General features: G+C 37.3%; 1 protein-coding gene across 3 annotated transcripts in view; it reads left to right on the top strand.

Annotated features, from left to right (window-relative positions):
* The first annotated feature begins 4,879 nt into the window (after nt 1-4,879).
* LOC131061573 (tryptophan synthase beta chain 1) overlaps nt 4,880-20,968 on the top strand; it is a 31,371-nt gene continuing 15,282 nt past the window's right edge. The window contains exons 1-2 of one of the 3 annotated variants that reach the window (XM_057995325.2): nt 4,881-5,031; nt 5,122-5,521. In XM_057995325.2, coding sequence (XP_057851308.2) covers nt 5,153-5,521 — 369 coding nt within the window. In that variant the 5' untranslated portion in view covers nt 4,881-5,031; nt 5,122-5,152. Of the gene's footprint in view, nt 5,522-20,968 lie in introns of all 3 variants that reach the window. The other 2 variants (XM_057995326.2, XM_057995324.2) reach the window with 2 other exon arrangements.

Here is a 20,968-nt window from a genome sequence, read left to right as displayed (position 1 = left end):
TATGGAACTACAAACAAAGTCAAAATCATTCAATGATTTATGCCTCGACCATGTTGTAATAAATAATAATTCATGTTAAGATGGCAGGGTATGTCTCATTTTGAATCCTTCCCCAATCGTATGCCTCTCTAACGTGATCATATTGCTATTTTAATATTTTGAATACATCACCACTGTTGAAACAATATAAATGATTCCTAAGACTACGAAGCTAAAGACAACCAACCCATTCATAAACAACAAAAATTTTGATCATTACCTTCCTAAAATATTAGATGAGATCAATTTATTGATCGAGTAATATCTAGTTTAAAATGTGTATTAAACCTTTGGCGGGCAAGGGATCATTTTTTCTATAATAGTTTTTTGAAGAAGCTCGAGGACAAGGGTGACAATAATGACCACAGTGGTCATGTGGAAATGGATACAATGGATGGGTAATATACTGAGATCATTCTTTCACTCTCACCATGTCAAAATAATTTCTCATCTTTGATAGCTGGTCATGTACCTCCTTAATGAGAAGTGACAATATTTTTCATTTCAAAATTTTATAATTTTTTTTTATAGTTTTTAACTTCATGTTCAATAAAATATTGGTCTACACTCCTAATCATGATATATGAACATGTGAGGTTACTTGGTAATTTAAATTGGAGCATGATCTTAGATAGCACCTACAAGAGAATGTTTACAATATGGATTATATAAACATAGTTGGTAATAAACTTAAGTTCCAACTTCATGCTATTAAATCTAGTTGTAAATTATTTTCAAGGAACTAGTATTCTTGTGTGTGCAAGCCTTAAGAAGCATCTATTTCTATATAGTAATATGAAATTCTTGCAATATGTGGGTAAAAAGGCACTTTAATCACATTGATTTTGCCCCATGAATCTAGAGAAAATTGCACTATTGGTGACTATCACATACCTAATAAGGCAAGGCTTATGGTCAATATATGAGAAATAAGAAGAGGCCCAATTGCATGAGAAAGTCTCTTAATCTTACAACTTAAAAATCCATGAAATATTCTTCAAAAGGAAAAAGTTAAGACTTAAGCTTGCCCCCATTTTACTATTGGAGTGCGAAAGTTTCTCAAAATTTGTAACCACATTAAATAAAAAGATAACATGATATCTCATTAATTGTTAATTGACTATAAGATTAAATATGATAAGGGGTAAAATATTTACCTATATTTCGCATTTTTTTAATAATATCATGTATTGAAAAAACCCTCTAATACTTCTTGAGTTTAATGGAACTTATTATAATGGGTGGCCATTGCCCTTATAAACTGTTTGGGGAGCAAACTTGGAAAGGATAGCTCACCCATTGCCTACTTTTTTTTATGGATCATTACTATGTGCAGTAGTATGTCTATTTTTTAAACAAGACAACTAATTATTCATGCTTATTCTATGAAAATATATGTTGATCTCCTTGCTATGAATTATTGGACTATATTTTACAATTATGAGGAATATTATATGATCTTTGGCAAATGACAAAAAAATAATATTATGTTCTTTCTTTGCTCCAAAAATGAAGTTGATTACTATGTTACTAACTATATTGTTTCTTCTATGGCGAGGTTATGCCTTCAAAACATATGGTGCGAGTGCTATTACATGGATGGTGCAATATTTTAATAAGAAGACCATCTTCTATGTGTCTTTGAATCAAATGGGAAAAATATGATTGTAGCTCTTGAAGAATCAATATGGTCTTGAAGATTTATGGAAGAGTTCCATTTGGATACATATGAAAGTACCATATTACTCGAAGTTACTTTACTCTTTCTAGAGAATATCATTTCTGAAGATCAAAATGAACATTGAAGATCATGGGCACCTCACTCAAGTGAAAGCATTCTATAATAAAGGCACCTTCAAGATCATGGACACCTCACTCAAGTGAAATCATTCTATAATAAAGAAACTTTGAAGATTATGGGCACATGCTATATATTGAAAATTTAGCCATCACTTTGAAATCCTTTGTGCAATGATTGGCTTTAGGTGATGCCATTAAGGGGGAGTGTACATGACACCACCTAGTGGCTAAATCCTAGATGTAAGACCTAATAGGCATAAGACCTTTAGGAATTATATGATCCAAATTCAAATAATGCTTGGCCTTAGGTTATGCCATTGAGGGGGAGTGTGCATGTCAATGACACCACCTAGTGGCTAAATCCTAGTTTTAAATCCTATGGGTAGGCATATGTCCTAATAGGTATGAAATAAGACCTATATAGGCATTAGTAAGCCCTTTAAGCCTGCAAATAGGCATATGTAAGTCCTTTTTTATTTTAAATACTTTAGGTAGGCATTAGTAAGTCCTATAGGCACATTTGTGCTTAAGTCCTACGGGCATATTGTAAATTCTTCTCCTTGTAAATCTCCCACTTGTGAAAGCATTGTATTAAGTCCTATGGGCACTATGTAATGAACTTTGGGAGAGGCTAATTTGAGGAGACCGCGGCTCCAATATAATTTTTTAAGACCTCATAGCATCATTTTTAAAACACTGGGATTATAAATTATGACAAGATGACTTTCATGTAGTCCGGAATGCATGATCTTCATGTTGGCATATATTTGTGTCCCTAATTATCACTGTCAAAGAAGACCTACATTACCGCGGTACTTCATTTTTTCTTTTATAGAAATTGACATGTGATCCCCTATTAACATTAAGGGGGAGTGTTAGAATGTGATGTTATTAGGGATCACATCCTTATAATATTTATATATGATATTCTAATATAATGTTATAAAATCTTATATATTATGTGCTTTATAAGCATATCCCATTTGAAATAATTATAATCTAACAACTATTAGATTATTATTTATTTATGAGTGGGGGCTATTGAAAATGTGTGACCAGTGAAGCCACCATTCCTCCTATACTTAAGGAGGTTCTCTCTCATTTGGGAGTGGTGAGAATTTGGAGCTTTATGGTGAGTTGTATCGCTATGCATATGAGGTATTATTGGTCATATGGAAGTATTGGAGGAGTGTCCCCAGGTTCGAGTCTATTTTATGATAGACTATATTTGTAAGTGTTTTAATAAAATGATGCTTTATGGGGTTTTTTACCCGAAAGGGTTTCCTCATGTATATCTTGCGTAATGTGTACATTTATGCATGTATGATTCTCATTTCATTTATTTTATGATCTTGTTTATAATGATTAGTATCCTAAGATCCTAATTTCTAACAGAAACACACATCTACCTTTATGTTTCTTATCCCGCGACATCATTCTTCTCTCGGCTTCACCTCACAGGATAAGGTTTTCTTCTTTGCTTTGGACAATTACTTATCCTGCGCACTGTCATTGTTGCCTTTCACTTTCTTAGCCCGCAACCTTCAGACACCCTACTTGCCCTCGTGGGATGAGCCTTTCGTTGGTATCCTTCGACCATCCTTATCCCGTGCCTGTCCTTCTTCTTCATTGTGTTGCCTTGCGGGCCTTATCCCACGAGCCTTGGCGATGCTTCTCTTTGTAATGTGGGGCAACATTTCTTCTGTAAATAGACCTTAGTCTTATCCTGTGCTGCAAGGAGACTGCAAGATGGTGCTCGTGGGATAACACCTCTTTCTGCATGATGCTTTCAACTTATCCCTCGCGAGCAGGACTCACTGTGAATATACTCGCGGGATAACACCTGCTCACACATCCATATGATTTGCTTATCCCGCACATCTAGGATATTGGGGCCAACACTTAAGTGAAGAATTCAAGCACATGGGACTCATAATGGATAAAGTGATCATGTGACTGGGCCATCCTTAATAAATTTCTTATCCCGTGGGCCGCCACTGATGTCTTTCTAACTCCACGAGATAAGCTTAATGCTTATCGTTATTCTTATCCCGCAAGATCTCTATTTTACCTTTATTTTCTTATCCCGTTGGAATGCACGAGATAAGAAAGTATTTGTTTTCTCTTGTTATCTTATCCCGTGAGAACATTTTTTTCTTGCTCCTTGTTAAAGTTGGCACAAAAATTGCCAACGGTAACAACTCAGTTGCAAAAATTATTAGTAAGGGCACCTTGAGTGTAGATGGTGGAAAAACTAAAAATTGTGATGTCCCATACGTAGAAGGTCCAAAACATCATTTTCCAAGTGTGAGTCAGATGTGTGATCATTATTAGAATCTTTCTTTCAATGCAAATGGATGCGAGATCAAGAAAACTAGCACTGGTGAATTGATCGTGGAAGGAAGCAAGACAAACAATGATGTGTATGATCTCAGTGAAGTTAATGGATAGAAGGTTGGAACATATCAAACAATTTTAATGATAATGCGAGGATTAGTTCAAAAGGAACAATATGATAATATAATAATAATTTAATAATAATTATTAAAAGATCATTTTAAAAAATATCTTAAATTTTTCTCTTTATTTTTTTGAGACGATATTCTATATTGTACTCACATATGGATCCAAAAACATTCGTCCATAAAAATTAAAAGCATTTAATTTGATGTGTTTAAAATCAATTTATTATTATATTTTAATTTTAATTTTATTTTATCTTCATTCCAGCTCTCAACCCACACTCACTTTGATCAATCAATTTTGTCTATCTTCACTTTGTAATTATCTCAATTAATTCATCTAAAGATGATAACAATAATAATCATAATAGATTTTTTTACTTTAGTCAATAATTTAATATAAATATAATAATATAATAATTTTTTAAATAAAATAATAAACAAATATGACTATCCTCTAAATATATTTGTATTATTTGTCTTATTAGATTAAAATTTAAAGTTTATGAATGTCCGTGCTGTATGGATTCCCACCTCATTTCTTTATCATCATGATCTTTTATAGGTCATTCAAGTACCCCATAGACCGTTTAACTATTATTATTTTTTTCAAACCTTCCACAATTTTTTTTCCTGAACCTCAAACCAACATAAATTGCAACCCTTAAAACTACATCTCTGATCTTAAGTGTCCTGCGCGGATTCTCCGTCAAGAAAATTCCATTGGAATGTGATGTATTTTTGGATTTTGTTTTATCCCTGAATCTTTCAAAACTTGGAATTTTTTTTAGTACAAAGATTCATTTTGAATTTTTGACAGAGACCTTCGCGCACTTTGCATTAAGGAAGGGATGGCAATCACAGTTACATCTTCAGCACAGTCTTCACTGGTGCCTGTCAATGCCAACAAAAGAGATGGTGGACATGGAGGGTTTTATCACAGATTCAAATGGGGCTCTTCTTCTTCTTGTTCAGTGTTGTTGGGGAGGAAGGCCTGTTTTTCGCTGAGCAAGGCACGGATAAAGACATGCAGTCCAGTATGCACAATGGCAGCCCCGCAGCAAAGTGGTGATATGAATATGAATTTGAAAGTTAAGAGACCCGATGAGTTTGGTAGATTTGGGAAATATGGGGGCAAATATGTACCAGAGACACTCATGTATGCTTTGTCTGAATTCGAAGCGGCCTTCAATTTATTCAAAGAAGATCAAGCTTTTCAGGTACACTTTACATTTCTCGTTTCTTATTCCTTTGGTTGTCGGAGCCAAGGAATAAATTTGACTTTTGACTCTACCTTTCAAGTAAAATTTCTGTGACGGTTCCCTTCAAATGTTGGAATGTTTCATGATGAGAGTAAGAAGCCTTAAAAGATAAATACATATTTCTATTATAGTCCATTAAAATTTTTGATAGTTCACTCAAAGTTTGACCGTTCATCTGATACAATCTTCTAAAATTTCTGATTATATTTTAGGGTCAAAAAGTATAAATACTGTAATACATTTATAATTTAAACCCCATGGTGGATACTAGCCGGTTCCACTTAGGCAGGCTTTATTATGTCAATAATAAGTATAACTACATAAATCCATTGATAAAATCTCGATAGTAACTGCATAATCCTGGGAACCATCTCAGACGAGTAACTATTGTTGGTTCTGGCCGTTCCTTAGGTGCCTGAATCTTGTATTCGTGTGCTTTGACTCCGTCTCTAGAGATAATGTATCTCAAATGTACGAGTTAGATGCAGAAAATCTTGCTTTCTTTTGCAAATAAACCATCAGTCTTTGTGGTATTCAGAACAATATAAAGGTGGACTAAGTTGTAAGAATTGTTAATCAACTCCAGAGTAGTCCAAAGATCGCCTGCAATCAAAACGACTTTCCACATAATAGAGAAGCAATGGAAATGCTATGGAGCCTGATAATTCATTAGATGCAAAATAAAACTAGTACAATATGCAATGAAGAAACTCTTGTTATAAAAACAAGAATGAAACCTTGAGACAAGCTAAGATCATGACAGGTGTCTTAATCCTATGATATGAGACATAGAAATAGATGATCTAAATAAACTTAACTATGCAAGTGTAAATACGACCTAATATGAAAATAGTTAGATAATAGACTATGTTCACAATGACATAAGTGCTCCTATGAATTTTGGTTATAAATCAAAATATCATAAAAATTACAGAAAAACATTCTTAAGATTAGAATAAATATTTTATCTACGATGTTATGGAAAGTTGGCGGTGCATTTGTAGACTGAAAGGCATGACCAAGAATTCATGGTGACTGTCGTGTGCTCTAAATACCATTTTTATGCTCAGGTTTTATATCAATCCAGCAGGAGCCAATTTAGTCACTTTATGCAATTCATCAATCAACTTATCCACTTTAGGAATAGGAATTGGGTTCTTTATATCCTTTCATTTAGGGTATGCCATATAGGAACTCAATCTAGATGCAAAAAGAACCTTTCTTCTTTATAGTCAATATCACTAGTGTAACAAATGGGATCTTTCTTGCAACAATATGCTCCATGTCAATGCAAGAACCTTGGTGGTTCTAACTCTCCTGAAATACTATTGCTGATTTGTTTCTGGATTTTCAAGGGTTTTTGAACAATTTTGAATAAAAATAACAAGTGCACCAAGCAAGAATTGCTCATATAACTGAATAGATACCAAATATGGAACAATTGAATCTATATTATGCATTAAGTAATTGTTGCAAATGAAACTAATACATAAAACATACCCGTAGGTCCTCAACTTATTTTAAATAAAGAATTCTGGAGTTTGCCAGCCAAAACTGGGAAACTGGCCAAAATTGAAGTACAAGTGTAGAATACAATTTCTCCAGGCCAAAAATGAGATGAATCCACCTAATTATGCTGGGCGTTGGGAATGGTGCAACTAGATTGCAAATTAGAAAGGTGTTTCAGCCTCCCAGTCAAAACGTCCCTTTCCTGGACCCATGTGCCAAGCCTGAATTGTACGGCTGCTTATTGAAATGAAATATGTTGCTAAAAGGGGCGTCTAACCTGATTTGCCCTTTCCTTATTGAAAAATCTGCAATATCTGAAATAAAGAATCTTTGTTGAAGCACAATAAGACTCTTGAATGAAGCTTTATTGCAATAATTCAGCTGATCTTCCACAGCCTCACAATCACAGATCCACGAAGAATTTCCGTTCTCCAATGGCCAAACCTCTGAAACCCTTGTCAAGGAATTCCACAGAGCAAAATAGAAGCAATGTCAAATAATCAATAATGAGTTTTAATTGCCTTTTTCTCCTTATAACCCCAAAAGCACAAATTCCAAGAAAGTACGCCCAAATGCAATTTTAAATACATTAAATCTATTTAAATCACTTTTCAATAGTTTAAATTCATCTTGGACGCACTTTTACATTTAAATGATTTAAAATCACTTTTAATATTTTAAGTGACCTTTTAATTTTTAATAAAGTCACTTTATAATATTTAAGTGGCTTATAATTTTAATTTTAATAAAGTCACTTTATGACTTTATAATATCCATATAAGTTAATTAAATAACTTTAATTTCCATAGTTTAAAAACTCGTGGACTCGCCACAGACTCGTGGGAGCCACGAGTGGACTCGCCAAGGACTTGTGAGGCGAGTCCATTTGAAAGACTCGCGCGAGTCTTTTGCATAGACTCGCGAGTCTTTCAGATGGACTCGCGCGACCCAGAAAAACCATCAGGCAAGCTTTAAAAATGAGTTTTTTTTCGTTCTTTTTGCCTTCATTTGGCGTAACTCCCCCCGTTTTTGACTTTTTTGGGGGTTAAGGGGTAACCCTAATTGGATGTGGGCCAATAGAAAAATAACACTTGACGCCTTTATAAAATAATAAAAGTATTTTTGGCCTCGTGGGGCGCTGCCCTTTGACCCCAACTTGGGGGTGCCGCCCCCAAACCCCCGTCAAAAAACATAGGGGGAAACTGCGCTGATGGAAGTAGGGAAAATTTAACCTCCGAGCCTGATTAGGCTCCATATAACAACATAATTAGCATTGAAGAAATCTTGGTATTATACATTTTAGAGTTGAAATTTTGAAACTATGAGTATGAATGATGAAATTTCAAATGTTGTGCGTTTGTTGATCATATGACATGTGTAATGTTTCAATTATGGCTCTTATGTTCTCTAAATGCATTAATTTCTTTATGTTTTTTTGTAAAACTACGGTTTTGTTTTTTGCCGAGTCCTTGCCGAGTCTTTCGCGAGTCTTTCACGAGTCCGAGTCTGAGTCCAAATTTTTGGTTTGCCGAGTCCGTGGCGAGTTCGAGTTTTTGAACTTTGACGTTAACCACTAAAATATTAATCTCCCTCAATATTCAGTCCTTTGACGTGCCGTCAAAAGTTGGGGTCAACACTGAATAACCCCCATGTGTCCAGGTGCACTGAATAACCCCCATGTGTCCAGGTGCCCTGACTAAAAATATCACAACTGCCAGATTGACTTCCCTCAACCAAGCCCATACATTGACTACAAAGGCCTTGGAACTGAAACCAAGATTGAATTGAAGAAGTGGAACTGCCACTGAGACTCTCTATCCCGAATGTTAGCCTATGAGAGTCCAAATAATAGGCTAATCCTTCGAACTCTGATGCTCACGAAAACGGGGACATTACAAGTCAAGCAGTTCCTTGTAATGTCCCTTCTTATGATTGCCTAGAATATATCATTCCTATCTAAGGAAAAATTGATTTTAACATTACAAAAATTATGTAAAGCTGTAACACTAATTATCATTTAGAAGGGTAGGCTAGCATAATAACACTTGGAGATCCGGAGTGGAGTTCTGCAAACAGGTTAGGAAAGATGCAATATATATACAGTGTTGCATACATGATTATGACAGATTCTAATAGCTGTGCTAAGTAAGACATAAGTTCGTTCTGAAGATTCATTCATGTAATGAACATAGGCTAGATTGGACAAGTGTGGTGCCCAAGAGACTCCCCCATCTAAGCTCCAGGGCGGACTAAGCCCCCTCGATCCCATGTGTCCCATGCCATCAATGAGGTGGCCTACCTGGTGGAGTGTCCTATCACCGTTCTCCTCCACTTGTCACACCTATCCTATGTTCCACATTTACATCTTCATTCAGTATGACAGAGGGAGGACGACTGTCACAGTAAGGTGCCCAGGAAGTCTATACTTTACAGGCCCAAGGGCAGCAGCCTTGTACCCCCTTGGCCTCATGGGACTCCCCGGTCTTAAACCATGTGGTGACGTGCCTATGAGATAACCCCATCACCGTTATCCTAACTGTAACTCCTCTCCCTACTTAGAATATGTGATTCAGGCCCAGTGGATTGATAATGGCATAGTGTATTTTCAGAATATTAATCAGTATAAATATGCAGAATGTCTATATGATGATCAGAAATATATATATGCTGTATGCAGAAACTTTATCATAAATATTGCCACAGGATTCTACTTGTATGTACACAGGGATGCATACCGTTCGTTTTTACTCACTGGATTTTGGAAGAGCTTAGTATCCTATTTGTTTATTCTGATCTGGAAGTGTTTATCTTTGCTTTTTATTGATGGACAGAGGGATTCATCAAACCCTCGATCTATTTGAAATTTTGAAGTGCCTGTGTGTTTCTTCCCTTTCTGATGTCTTTTTTCTTCTATTCTTTCTGCCAAAGTTCCAAGTATTTTGTTACCTTTCTCAAGCCACCAAGAACAAAGATGTTAATGCCTGTAACTTAATAACAGTTCTGAACTGAACTGATCGATGGTGATGTTAATGGATGCTTTGATTCCTTTCCTTTATATTTCTCAATGTGAGGGAGAGGTCACACCTCTTCATCATGTATGCCCTTTGGCAATAGACGCACCCTTTCACCATCAGCACTCTTTGAAAGAGTGCAACTCTTCATTGTTTCTGCCCTTTGAAAGGGACACAACTTTTCACAATCACATCTGCACTTCTTATTTAAGTCAGTTCTGCACTTCTGATTCCCCAAAATTATCCCCTCTCAAATGAGACCCTCTTCTCCCTTTTATACCTCATATTTGAGAGATTCACAACTTATCATTTCATGCCTTCCGCCCATTCATTAACTTAATTAAATTTTTAATTATATTTAATTATATTCTTTTATATTTTCATTTTCATTTTATTTTTATTCTTTTAAATTTTAATTTTATTATTAATATTTACCATTAAATTCTATTTTAAAGTGGGGACATTACATTCCTGTATCATCTATTCAATTTCATCCTTAAACAATTTGGGTTGCCTATAACGGGTAATCATTTTAGGTTTTGTACACTTTTTTAGCTCAATGACATTTTTATATGCCTATCAAGTGGAAGACTCTTATGGAGGTCTCTACAAATCACTTAGTACTGTTGTGATACTGGTTTAACTGGCTAGATATATGTTTTTTCGAAACTAGCTGAAGTATGTAAGCTCCTCAAGGCTCAAACTGTCCGAATTGATTAATAAGCTGGATCTTTTGGATATCTGCTTGTGGATTTTATGAGCTGATATATTGGAGCATTTAGGTGGTTGAAACTTTCTAATTACATGTTATTTATCTTCATTCATGAATTTCAAGTACAATTTATTGAGTTCCGTTAAGATTTCATGAAGCCCTTGAACCCATTGTATGGTCAATATGTAATATTCCCTTTTTAGAATTTTTGTTATTTTCTGTTTTTTTTGGTATTTTTATAATTTTTCTGACTTTTCTGGAACACACACCACTGGAACAACAACTAAAACTTGTAATTCAGATGCTGATTGCAACTACCAAGTAGGAAACTTCACAAAAAACTTTAAATAACTTTTAATCACACTTAGATCTGATTAGAAATCAATATGACAGCAGCAACATGTCATGACCCCGATCCGATTTAGCAAGATATGATAGGAAATTGTCTCACAGTAGTGAGACTTAACAATTTCCTTATCGCTGGATTGTCTACAGCAGAGCCCTATCACCACCTTGAACAATCATAACCATAGCAAGGAATCTGCCTTAAGGATCGCCTTCTCTCTTGTTTGTGAACAGCGATCTGAATGATTAAATACTAATTGATAGATAACCTAACATTAACCAATGGAACGATTTAAGGATTAACAAACACGAGTTAGAGAAGATGATTAAATGCTGAAAGGGTGCAATGAGCAACAGATGGGATATGATCTCTCCCATGGGATGCATCACTAAAGGAAGGACACCACTCCACAAGCTGATGGAAGGATATAATAGGGTTTCACCCACATTGAATGAGGAAGGCATTGATCATCAGAAGAAGACAAAAGTGGAAGAGATCAGACGGATAATAAACTGAATGCACAAACAGTTCGATCATACTAGGGATTTGGTATGATTTTCTCTATGCTTGGCATAATAAATGTTATTCACTTCTGCTAACCAATGGTCAATGTTTAGTAATATGATGTTCATGATTGTGCAATAGCATCTATACCATTGTGGTATGGAGGCAAAGATAGGTTATTCATACAGGTGTAAACGCATATATGTTTATATCTGACTGTATGCATAATTCATTTATTAATATATTTATGTGCTTAAAATATATAATTAAATCTATACACAATATTCGATACTATTGGGAAAATAGAGGAAGTGCAAGGGGGGGGGGGATGGTGAAAGGTTCCTCACTAGGTATGGTGCCTCAAAAAGATAGTTAAGGACCATTGGTTAAGGATCACAGGGCCACCTCATGATGATGTTTAAGGACCATTGGTTAAGGACTGCATGAGGTCAAGGAGGATAAGGTTCTAACCTTGAGCCTAGGGTTGAGGGTCAAAGGCACCCTAGTGCAGCTCCCCTACTATCTCCATATTGATCAATTGTTGAAGGGACCCTCAATCATAAGAGGAATTGAAGGACAGAGTGATGGAGGGGAATGGTTTATAGGCTCCGCTAGGTATGCCACCTCATGAGCATGGTTAAGGACCACATAAGGCTAAGGGAGACCGTGTTTCTGCTCTTGGGTTTAGGGCTGGAGATAATTAGGGCACCTTGTCATGTTTCTCCTATCCCCATCCTTGTTATGGTTCCACGTCATCATTTAGATCTATGTGCTATAAGTGTATTTCTCCTTTAACCCTAGAAATGGATGTATTACATGTATTGTGTCTACATTATTATCTAACTTGGTTGCAGGTTTCCAAGACAGACTTATCTCATTGCATTCTTAGGTAAGAATTATCTCTCTATGTTCTTTGTTTCATTTGGATTTTGTGAATTTAGGGCAAATTACAAGGTAATCCAGAAAAAAAGGGGCATTACAAGTGGTATCAGAGCATGTTCCTGCCAGCCTGAGGGATAGTAGTTGATGCAACTTAGTCAATGATCTTTAAGAGATCTAGAGAGGGAAAAGAAGAAAGCTACAATAAGCCAAGCCAACAAAAGAAAGGAACAAATGGAACAAGAATTCAGAACCTTTATGGAACAAACAGCTCTTGCCCTTCAAAACATAAACGCCACCATAAGCACTCTAAGGTCCAACCCTAGGCATGAAAGGGAAGTCACCCCCAGCCAATCTGGAAATGACACCACATCAAGATCTACCCCAAGAATAACTCGGCTTCCCTTCTTAACCAGGGAAGGGCTGACAAGGGAAGAGGAGGAATTAGATGCACAAAATCCTGATTGGGATCATCTTGGTGAAGCATATTCTAGATTTGATCCAGAATTTAAGAGAAGTATCCCCTTTACAGCTTATTGTGAGGCTCGAACTAGGAGTACACAAAGAAGAGGGAGAAAGCAAATCAATAAGGACTTGCGGCACAAGGTAGGCAAATTGACCCTTTTAAACTTTGATGGATCAAGTAAGATCACAGCCCATACATGGATCCAAAAGCTTGATACATACCTATCTTTTAACCCAATGCTAGAAGAGGATGCCATCAAGTTTGCCATATTACACCTAGAGGGAGTAGCCAATGAATGGTGGTACCATGGATTTGTCACCCAAAACCACCAAAACATCTCCTTAATATCAAGATTGAGAGTCTTATACTCATCATAACAAGTGGTGATGTCCTCTATTGATTGGCTCCGTATTTTAATCATGAGTGGTTCTTTCAATAAGAATCTTGGCTAGAAAGCATTGTGTGGGATTGATCATTGGTTGATTATTTGTTGATCGGAGCAGCACCTTGTATGACTGATGTAACCTTCCAGAATGTTGGAACAGCACCTTATATGACTGGTACAACACCTTATATGACTGATATAATCTTCCAAAATGATAAAACAACACCATATATGATTGATATTACCTTCTGATGATTGGAACAGCACCTTATATGGCCGATATAACACTGAGGATGGTTGTTGGTGGCTGAGAATGGTGTAAACTAAACCAACAACTGTATAATTGATCTCAAGGCTGGGATTTACTGATTTTACTCCTCCAAAGGTAGTGCTCAGCTAGTGTTGACTGGAAATATCATAAACAATTCAGATCCAACACTTTCTGATGCATAATAACTCTCCAAAGTCCTGAAAACTAATATAAAAACTCTGGAATATGATGGGCAACACTACGACACTGTAGCAGCAACATATAACCCTCCAAAGGGTAAAATCTTTAACAAATCACTGTAGCGACACTGTAGCAGCACCATGCAAACATTAAAAAATGTTATAAAATCCGCAAGAAATCAGCACTTTGTGATCTCTGAATGGAGTCACCTAATATGGGAAACAAGGGTTTTCCTCTTTGATCCCAAATGTGGAATCCAAGAGGGTTTTTATCCTTGGATGCCAAAACTCAAATGCCAAAGGTTCCAATGAAAAATACCAAAATGAAATCAAGACACCAAATGTGGCTAGGTGCCCACTTTTATACTTTTTCGATCTGAGTCCTTATTAAATTTCCTTCCAATTATAATTAAAAAGTGAGTTCCACCACATAAAAAAATTAAAATATGACCCTCAAAATGAGTTTTAAAACATTAACTTGGCTCATTTTACACAAGCAACATGACTACAATCAAGGGGAAACAAAGATGTGGGATATGGAGCCAAAATATACTGATTTGGATGATTTCACTTCTCAGCTTGTTGCATTTGATGACTCAGATAGCGAGCAAACTTATAGAGAAAGTGCAAGTGTAAGTGGCATTGGCATTGGCATTGATTCATCTAATGTCAATGTCAAGGATGAGGAGGAGGAGAATGAGGATGATGAATTAGAGAATCCATTTGATGATCAAACTTTAAATTGTTGAAAGTTGAAACAATGATACTTGAATATTTTATCATTTTGATATTAAACTTGATGTATATGATGCTGTTATGGTATGATCATGATGCTATGATTACAAGTTTATGTTGGTTTTGTTGTTTATATGATGCTATGTGACATGCTAATCTTAATTCATGCTTATAGGCTGCACACACACACACACACACACACACACACACACACACATATATATATAATTTACATGTTTTTGTACTAACGAACCCAAACGAACCCAAACCCCTTTCCAAAATTTTGCCGTACTGGCGTACCGGTTCTTCAAACCCGAACCGGCAACCTAGAATTAAAATGTTGAGTCCAACTTAAAATAATATCAAAATTTATTTCCCTTGCTTTGCCTTTTAGCCCAATAAATGGAAATACGCTAGAGGTTTTTGTGGCACAATTTTCCAAAAAGTGGATATGATAGTCCACCCTTCCTGGAATTGTTTTCCCTCAAGCAATTGTGGCTTGGAATGATTAAACAACACCTTATTGAATCTATGGATCATGATGTAGCACCTATATAGTTTGGATCCCCTGCCAGTCATGTGAAGCAACTTGGGCCAACAAGTACAACATTCCCCAACTCCATAATCCACAATGAAAGTATGTAACAACTTGTTGTGACGTTTTCACACATCGCCCCATTGCAAATGGGGACCCCCTTCTTTTTAGGCCCTCCTAGTTTTTTGGCTTGCGTTTTTGTGGTCTTTTTGCAGCAGTCTCGTCAGTCTCTCTGCTTTGCAAGTGTTAGGGGGTCATATTGATTAAATTTGCTTTTTGTTTGAGCGAATTCGGCTAAGTCTAGGACTAGTTTTGTGAATTTTAGGGTTTTTGCCTTCTGTCCTAGATTTTAGGAGTTTCTCTTAGGGTTTTGGAAAAACTGAACATACAATTGGAATTAGGACCCTTCAAGGAACCTCCCAGTAAAATTTGAGCCAAAATGGAGCAACTTTCTATTTTTAGAAAGTTCCTATTTTTTAGGGATTTTACTGAGTCCCGAATTGGTCTAATTTTGCCAAAAATTAAACTTACTATTTTTAGTAAGTTCTATTTTTAGTAAGTTTCTATTTTTAGTAAGAGCTTTTCTGACTTGTTTTGCCCAAACCTTGACATTTTGAAACACTTACTATTTGGCAAAATCTATTTTTGGCAGGTTCTTCACAGGAAAACACTAAAAGCTGAATATCTCTGAAGACTGAACGTTTCTGAAGACCATTTCTAAATCCGGAAGAGTCAGAAGGCAGACAATTTGGGTCAAAAAATGGTTAAGTTTGGAACTCCTATTCCAGAAGAGGAAAGCATGCAAAATCATCCAAGTCCAGAAATTCACATCAATCTACCAATGTCATCCTGATCCGAAAATGGCCTGAAATTTGACTAAGTCTGGAAATTTGGAAGATCTTCCAAAATCCAGAATTTGCAAAATGATTCCTATGGACCTGAAACCACTCTCAAACATCCTGACAATATATATGAAATATAACTTAAAGTATAAGAAAGGAAAAAGACATATTGAAGATACCACTTATATTTAAATGTTATATTTCATATCTATATCCCGACGAAGAGCCTGGAACTTGTGAAAAAAAATCCATGTATCCATGGACAAAGCCAAAATGCGCCCAAGGCTGGGCTGGGGCGCCAAAACCAAGAAGGCATTCACAAGTGGGAAAATCCGCCAGTCCATGGACAAAGTGAAAATGCGCCCAAGGCTGGATTGGGGCGCCAAAACCAAGAAGGCATTCACAGGTGGAAAAATCTGTCAGTCCATGGACAAAGTGAAAATGCGCCCAAGGCTGGGCTGGGGCGCCAAAACCAAGATGTCATTCACAAGTGGGAAAATCTGCCAGTCCATGGACAAAGTGAAAATGCGCCCAAGGTTGGACCGGGGCGCCAAAACCAAGAAGGCATTCACAGGTGGAAAAATCCGTCAGTCCATGGACAAAGTGAAAATGCGCCCAAGGCTGGACTGGGGCGCCAAAACCAAGATGCCATTCACAAGTGGAAAAATCCGTCAGTCCGTGGACAAAGCCAAAATGCGCCCAAGGCTGGGCTGGGGCACTGAATTCAAGAAGGCATTCACAAGTGGAAAAATCCATGAATCCATGGAGATGATGAAAATTCCGCCCAAGCTAAAAAATTGAAATTTTGCCTAAGGCATGGAATCCAAGGAGTCAAGGAGGAATTAAAAAAAAAAAATTCCCCTCGGGCAAATTTTTGAATTTGCTATTTTTTAGACACCGAATCTCGACAGAGTGGAAAATTTTATAGATTCGGAATCGTGGCAGAATTCTCCATCCAATGAACTGACTCCTAAATTTTAGGAGGATCCCTAAAAATAGGGATGTTGAAAAGGAGACATGGACAATTCACAAAGTAATGGAAATTCCTTCCTTCAGGACACAATTCCAGGAAAGGTGAAAAATTGACCAAGTGTTGGAAATTCCTTCCTTCATGACAGAGTTCCTGAAAAAGGTGAAAATTTGGCTAAGTCATGGAAATTCCTTCCTTCACGACGGAATTCTTGGAAATGTGAAAATTTGGCTAAGTGTTGGAAATTCCTTCCTTCATGACAGAGTTCCTGAAAAGGGTGAAAATTTGGCTAAGTGTTGGAGATTCCTTCCTTCACGACGGAATTCCAGGAAAGATTAAAATTTGGCTAAGTATTGGAAATTCCTTCCTTCGGGACAAAATTCCAAGCAAGGAAGAAATACACCCAAGGATGAATTGAACATAAAATTTCTAAGGCAAGGAAGGAATCAAGGATGAACTGAACAAGAAATTTCCCCTCTAGGGAAAAATTTTGAAAAATCCATTCTCGGGCATCAAATCACATCCAAATTTCAAAAGTTTTATAGATTTGGATTCGTAGGAGAATTTTCTCTCTCCTGGACCGTGGAACCCTAATTTGGAAATTTTCCTAAAAAATAGGAAATGTGCAGAATTGATAAAAAACCTTCTTCAAGCAAAGAAAGTTGAGGAGACTTCAAGAAAATTTTTCCTGAATCGAATTTTCCCTCTCCAACAATTCCAGATGTGCAGGGGCGGATATATGACGACAGAGTCCATTTGCATGGCGAGGATCTATTGAATGCATGGCAGTATGGTGGCGCATTCATTGCCAGAATATTTGACCAAATGGCAACCTAGTCATTGCATGTTGAATTTATGGCAGATTCCTTTTGCATGCAGCCGCCGCATGTGGAAATGATGGAGCATTTATGACATAATGGGGTGATTTTTGCATGGATGAATATTCAACGCATGTTGGGCGAATTTGAAGGAGGTGGTGCAATAAATGCGCAGTGGATGCTATTTTGGGTACTTTTGAATTAATTGTATATTGGCATGATGGGTTATTAATTGGAGATTCCCACCTTGTTGCATCATGTGTGGAGAATCTTTTAGGGAAAACCCTAATTAGGGTTTGCATGTAATCATGGCCCGAGGCCTATATAAAGGGGTGACCCCCTCATTTGTAAAGAGGAGGGAGCTTTGTATGAAATTGTTGCGATAAGTTTTTGAGAAAATAATAGTGAAACATTGTTTTCTGATGGTGTCCACTTCAATTATTTTTTCAAAGCTTGCATGGTTTCACCTTCCTCGCTTAGAGTAGAAGTAGTATAATGCTTTGATTTCAATGGAAAATGTAATGGTGTTTGATGAATTTCCCTGGTTCATACTTTTTGCATCTTGCTGATTGTAAGTTGCAGTGTAAAGTTAGTCTGAGCCCCCTAAATTTGTGTTGAGTTCGATTGTGGATAGTCGTTTGGATTGTGCTGTTTTTGGGTATTCAAATGTACTTTCTCGATTTGAAAATCCTCTTCCATCCCTAGAAGATTGCACCGGTTCTTGTGGAGTTGTAGTTGATCTTGGCGAAGCAAAGCTTGGTTTATTTGGAATTTGTCCACCAGAGCACTATTCATTGTTATCACTGCCCTTAGGAGTAGATTTAGATCCTTCTGAACCCTTTCCCTTATCTTTCAGTTCATTTTAGTCCATTCGAAGCAATAGCATCGCAAAATTGCCATATTCGATGATGGAGTTCCAGCCACAGCAAAGAAGTGAAAGAACGATGCACACGTAAGGCCCCTTGGATTACCAGCAATTACATCAGCCAACTGAGTCACATCCATGCATCGGAGGAACCTTGGAGTTGATTGTTTGAACTTCTTGCAATCTTAGCATGCAATCGTACTTTGATCAAGAGAGAGTGAAGTGACCGTTAGGCAACTTTATTCTGTGTTTGACGCTGTCATAAAAAACACGTCAACACAACTTAGGAGACAATTTGACCAATAAGTGTGCATGATCCACAACCCAAACCTCTGAAAATGTTGCGAAAGAGTCCCACATAGTTCTAGTGAAATAAATTTGGTGTGAAACATATTAACAACTTTTGTATAATGGCAAGCAAATACATGGACAAGAAGGATAAGTCTTATAAGTTAACGGATTTTGGAGGTGATAAGGACCTTTTGCACAAGTTTCAAGAGCAAGTTAAGATAGCAAACTTTGGCGTGAGTGGTTAGCACATCTCAGGTTTTACAGTATGCATCTAATGTGATGGACAAAAAGGATAGAAAGGCTACCATTAGTAAAGGCATTTCAAGGAGTATGTGAAGGATGTGTGTTGGGGAAATAACATAGAGAAAGATTTCCCAAAGGAAAGGCTTGGATAGCTCCCAAGCTACTTGATCTCATTCATTTTGATCTATGCTTCAAGAATTAGCGTTCACTATCTATGGCTAGGTACATTCTTACATATATTGATGATCATATTAGGATGTGTTGGATCCTGTTGGCATTGTGTTGTCATTGATGTCAACCGGTATGGGATGTTTACCGGTATGAGTGATGTATGTGCAACACTGTCAAGGAGGAGTACAGGGAAGGATGAGATATCCTTGATATCTCGGTGTGTTGCTGAACACTGGTAAGGTAAGACAAAGGTTACCGGAACACAAGTTAGTGTCTAACTTGTGTAAATGAGGTGAGAAGGTTACCGGTGTATTGTATCACTGGTAAGGAAATGATGTCAACTGGTAAATGGTGAGTTGACATGGAGAAGTCAGACCAACCAAGTGAATGGTTGTTAGCCGGCCAAGGTGTTTGGATGCTGTTTGTGATGAAGAGGCAAAATGTTACTTGAATCACATCAACACCGGAAGAGAAGAATGAATAAGTCATCAGTATGCTGTGAGCTTGCAGAACAACAAGACTCTCACCAGATGAAGATGCAGTCATCATGAGATGTCACATGAGTGCACTGTAGGATGTAGATTACAAGAACTCACTCTCACTGGTAAGTGGAACTTATCTCCTATTATGCACAATGTGCATCATAGTCATGTGAGATAAGGTAGATGAGGCAAAGGCAGGTGTCTGAAGGCTCACACCGGATCCACCGGTGATTCAAAGAAATGCCTTGAGTGCATGCAATCAGGGATATGCACTGGATTGTTTGAGAAGGCATGTTGAGATGTTGGTACAGATGATGGGTGATGAGTTTGTCATTTTGACAAACCGGTTGAGACATGGTCAGAGCTGATCAGGGAGAAGGCAAGGCTGAATTGCTACAGTCAAAAGAGAATGGGCTGACTGAAGATGGAGTTAGTTGAAGGTTGATGACATGATGTCATCAAGAGGGTTCTACCGGTATGGATGTTCACCGGTAATATGGACATGGTGCAGAGTGCAAAATGGATAACATACCAGCTTGAGGGTTTAACTGGCAGGGTTAGTAAACCGACAGAGAAGAGGAACTGATAAAGTGTTTGGTCAGGGAACCTATTTGAATCGACATGATGATCCAAGCTGGCAGTTGGTCGACATGGATGCCACATGGAGTCAAGGTGGTGAACCTGCATGTAGCGATAGGAGGAATGTACACCGATAGGGTAGTTGCTGAGTTGGTCGACATTAATGACAGATCCCAAAAGTCACGGGACATGTTGCAGAGCTATTGCAGGGGTTTGTGGCTCGAGGTCTGGAGGACAACTACGGGCCAACTAAGAGTGATTGAGGAGATCGAGGCGGATGAAGAAAACAACAAGACCAATATTGGTGTTTGACCAAGAGACCAGCCGATAGGGTAAAAAGCAGATCGCTAGAGATGGAAGGCGTGATAAAAAAGACGCGTTAATGGCGGAGTTGTACAGTTGGCAGTCTGGAAGATCAGATCGGACAGGATCTGATTGGATTTGGTTTGCCTCAAGGATGGTGAGGAAACCCTAACCGCCTGGAATTTGAATTGTCTTTTGACGGGAAACCTAGGCTATAAATTTGCAAGCAAAAGACATTGTTTAGTGTTGATGCTGCTGCTGAAGAGAAGCATATTGTGCTGTTGCAAAGAGTATTACTTCTGCATGTGA

This window comes from Cryptomeria japonica, chromosome 6 (assembly GCF_030272615.1).
Source record: "Cryptomeria japonica chromosome 6, Sugi_1.0, whole genome shotgun sequence".
Taxonomy (NCBI): Eukaryota; Viridiplantae; Streptophyta; class Pinopsida; order Cupressales; family Cupressaceae; genus Cryptomeria; species Cryptomeria japonica.
The sequence above is the reverse complement of the archived record's forward strand: the minus strand, read 5'-3'. Positions and strand labels throughout refer to the sequence as shown.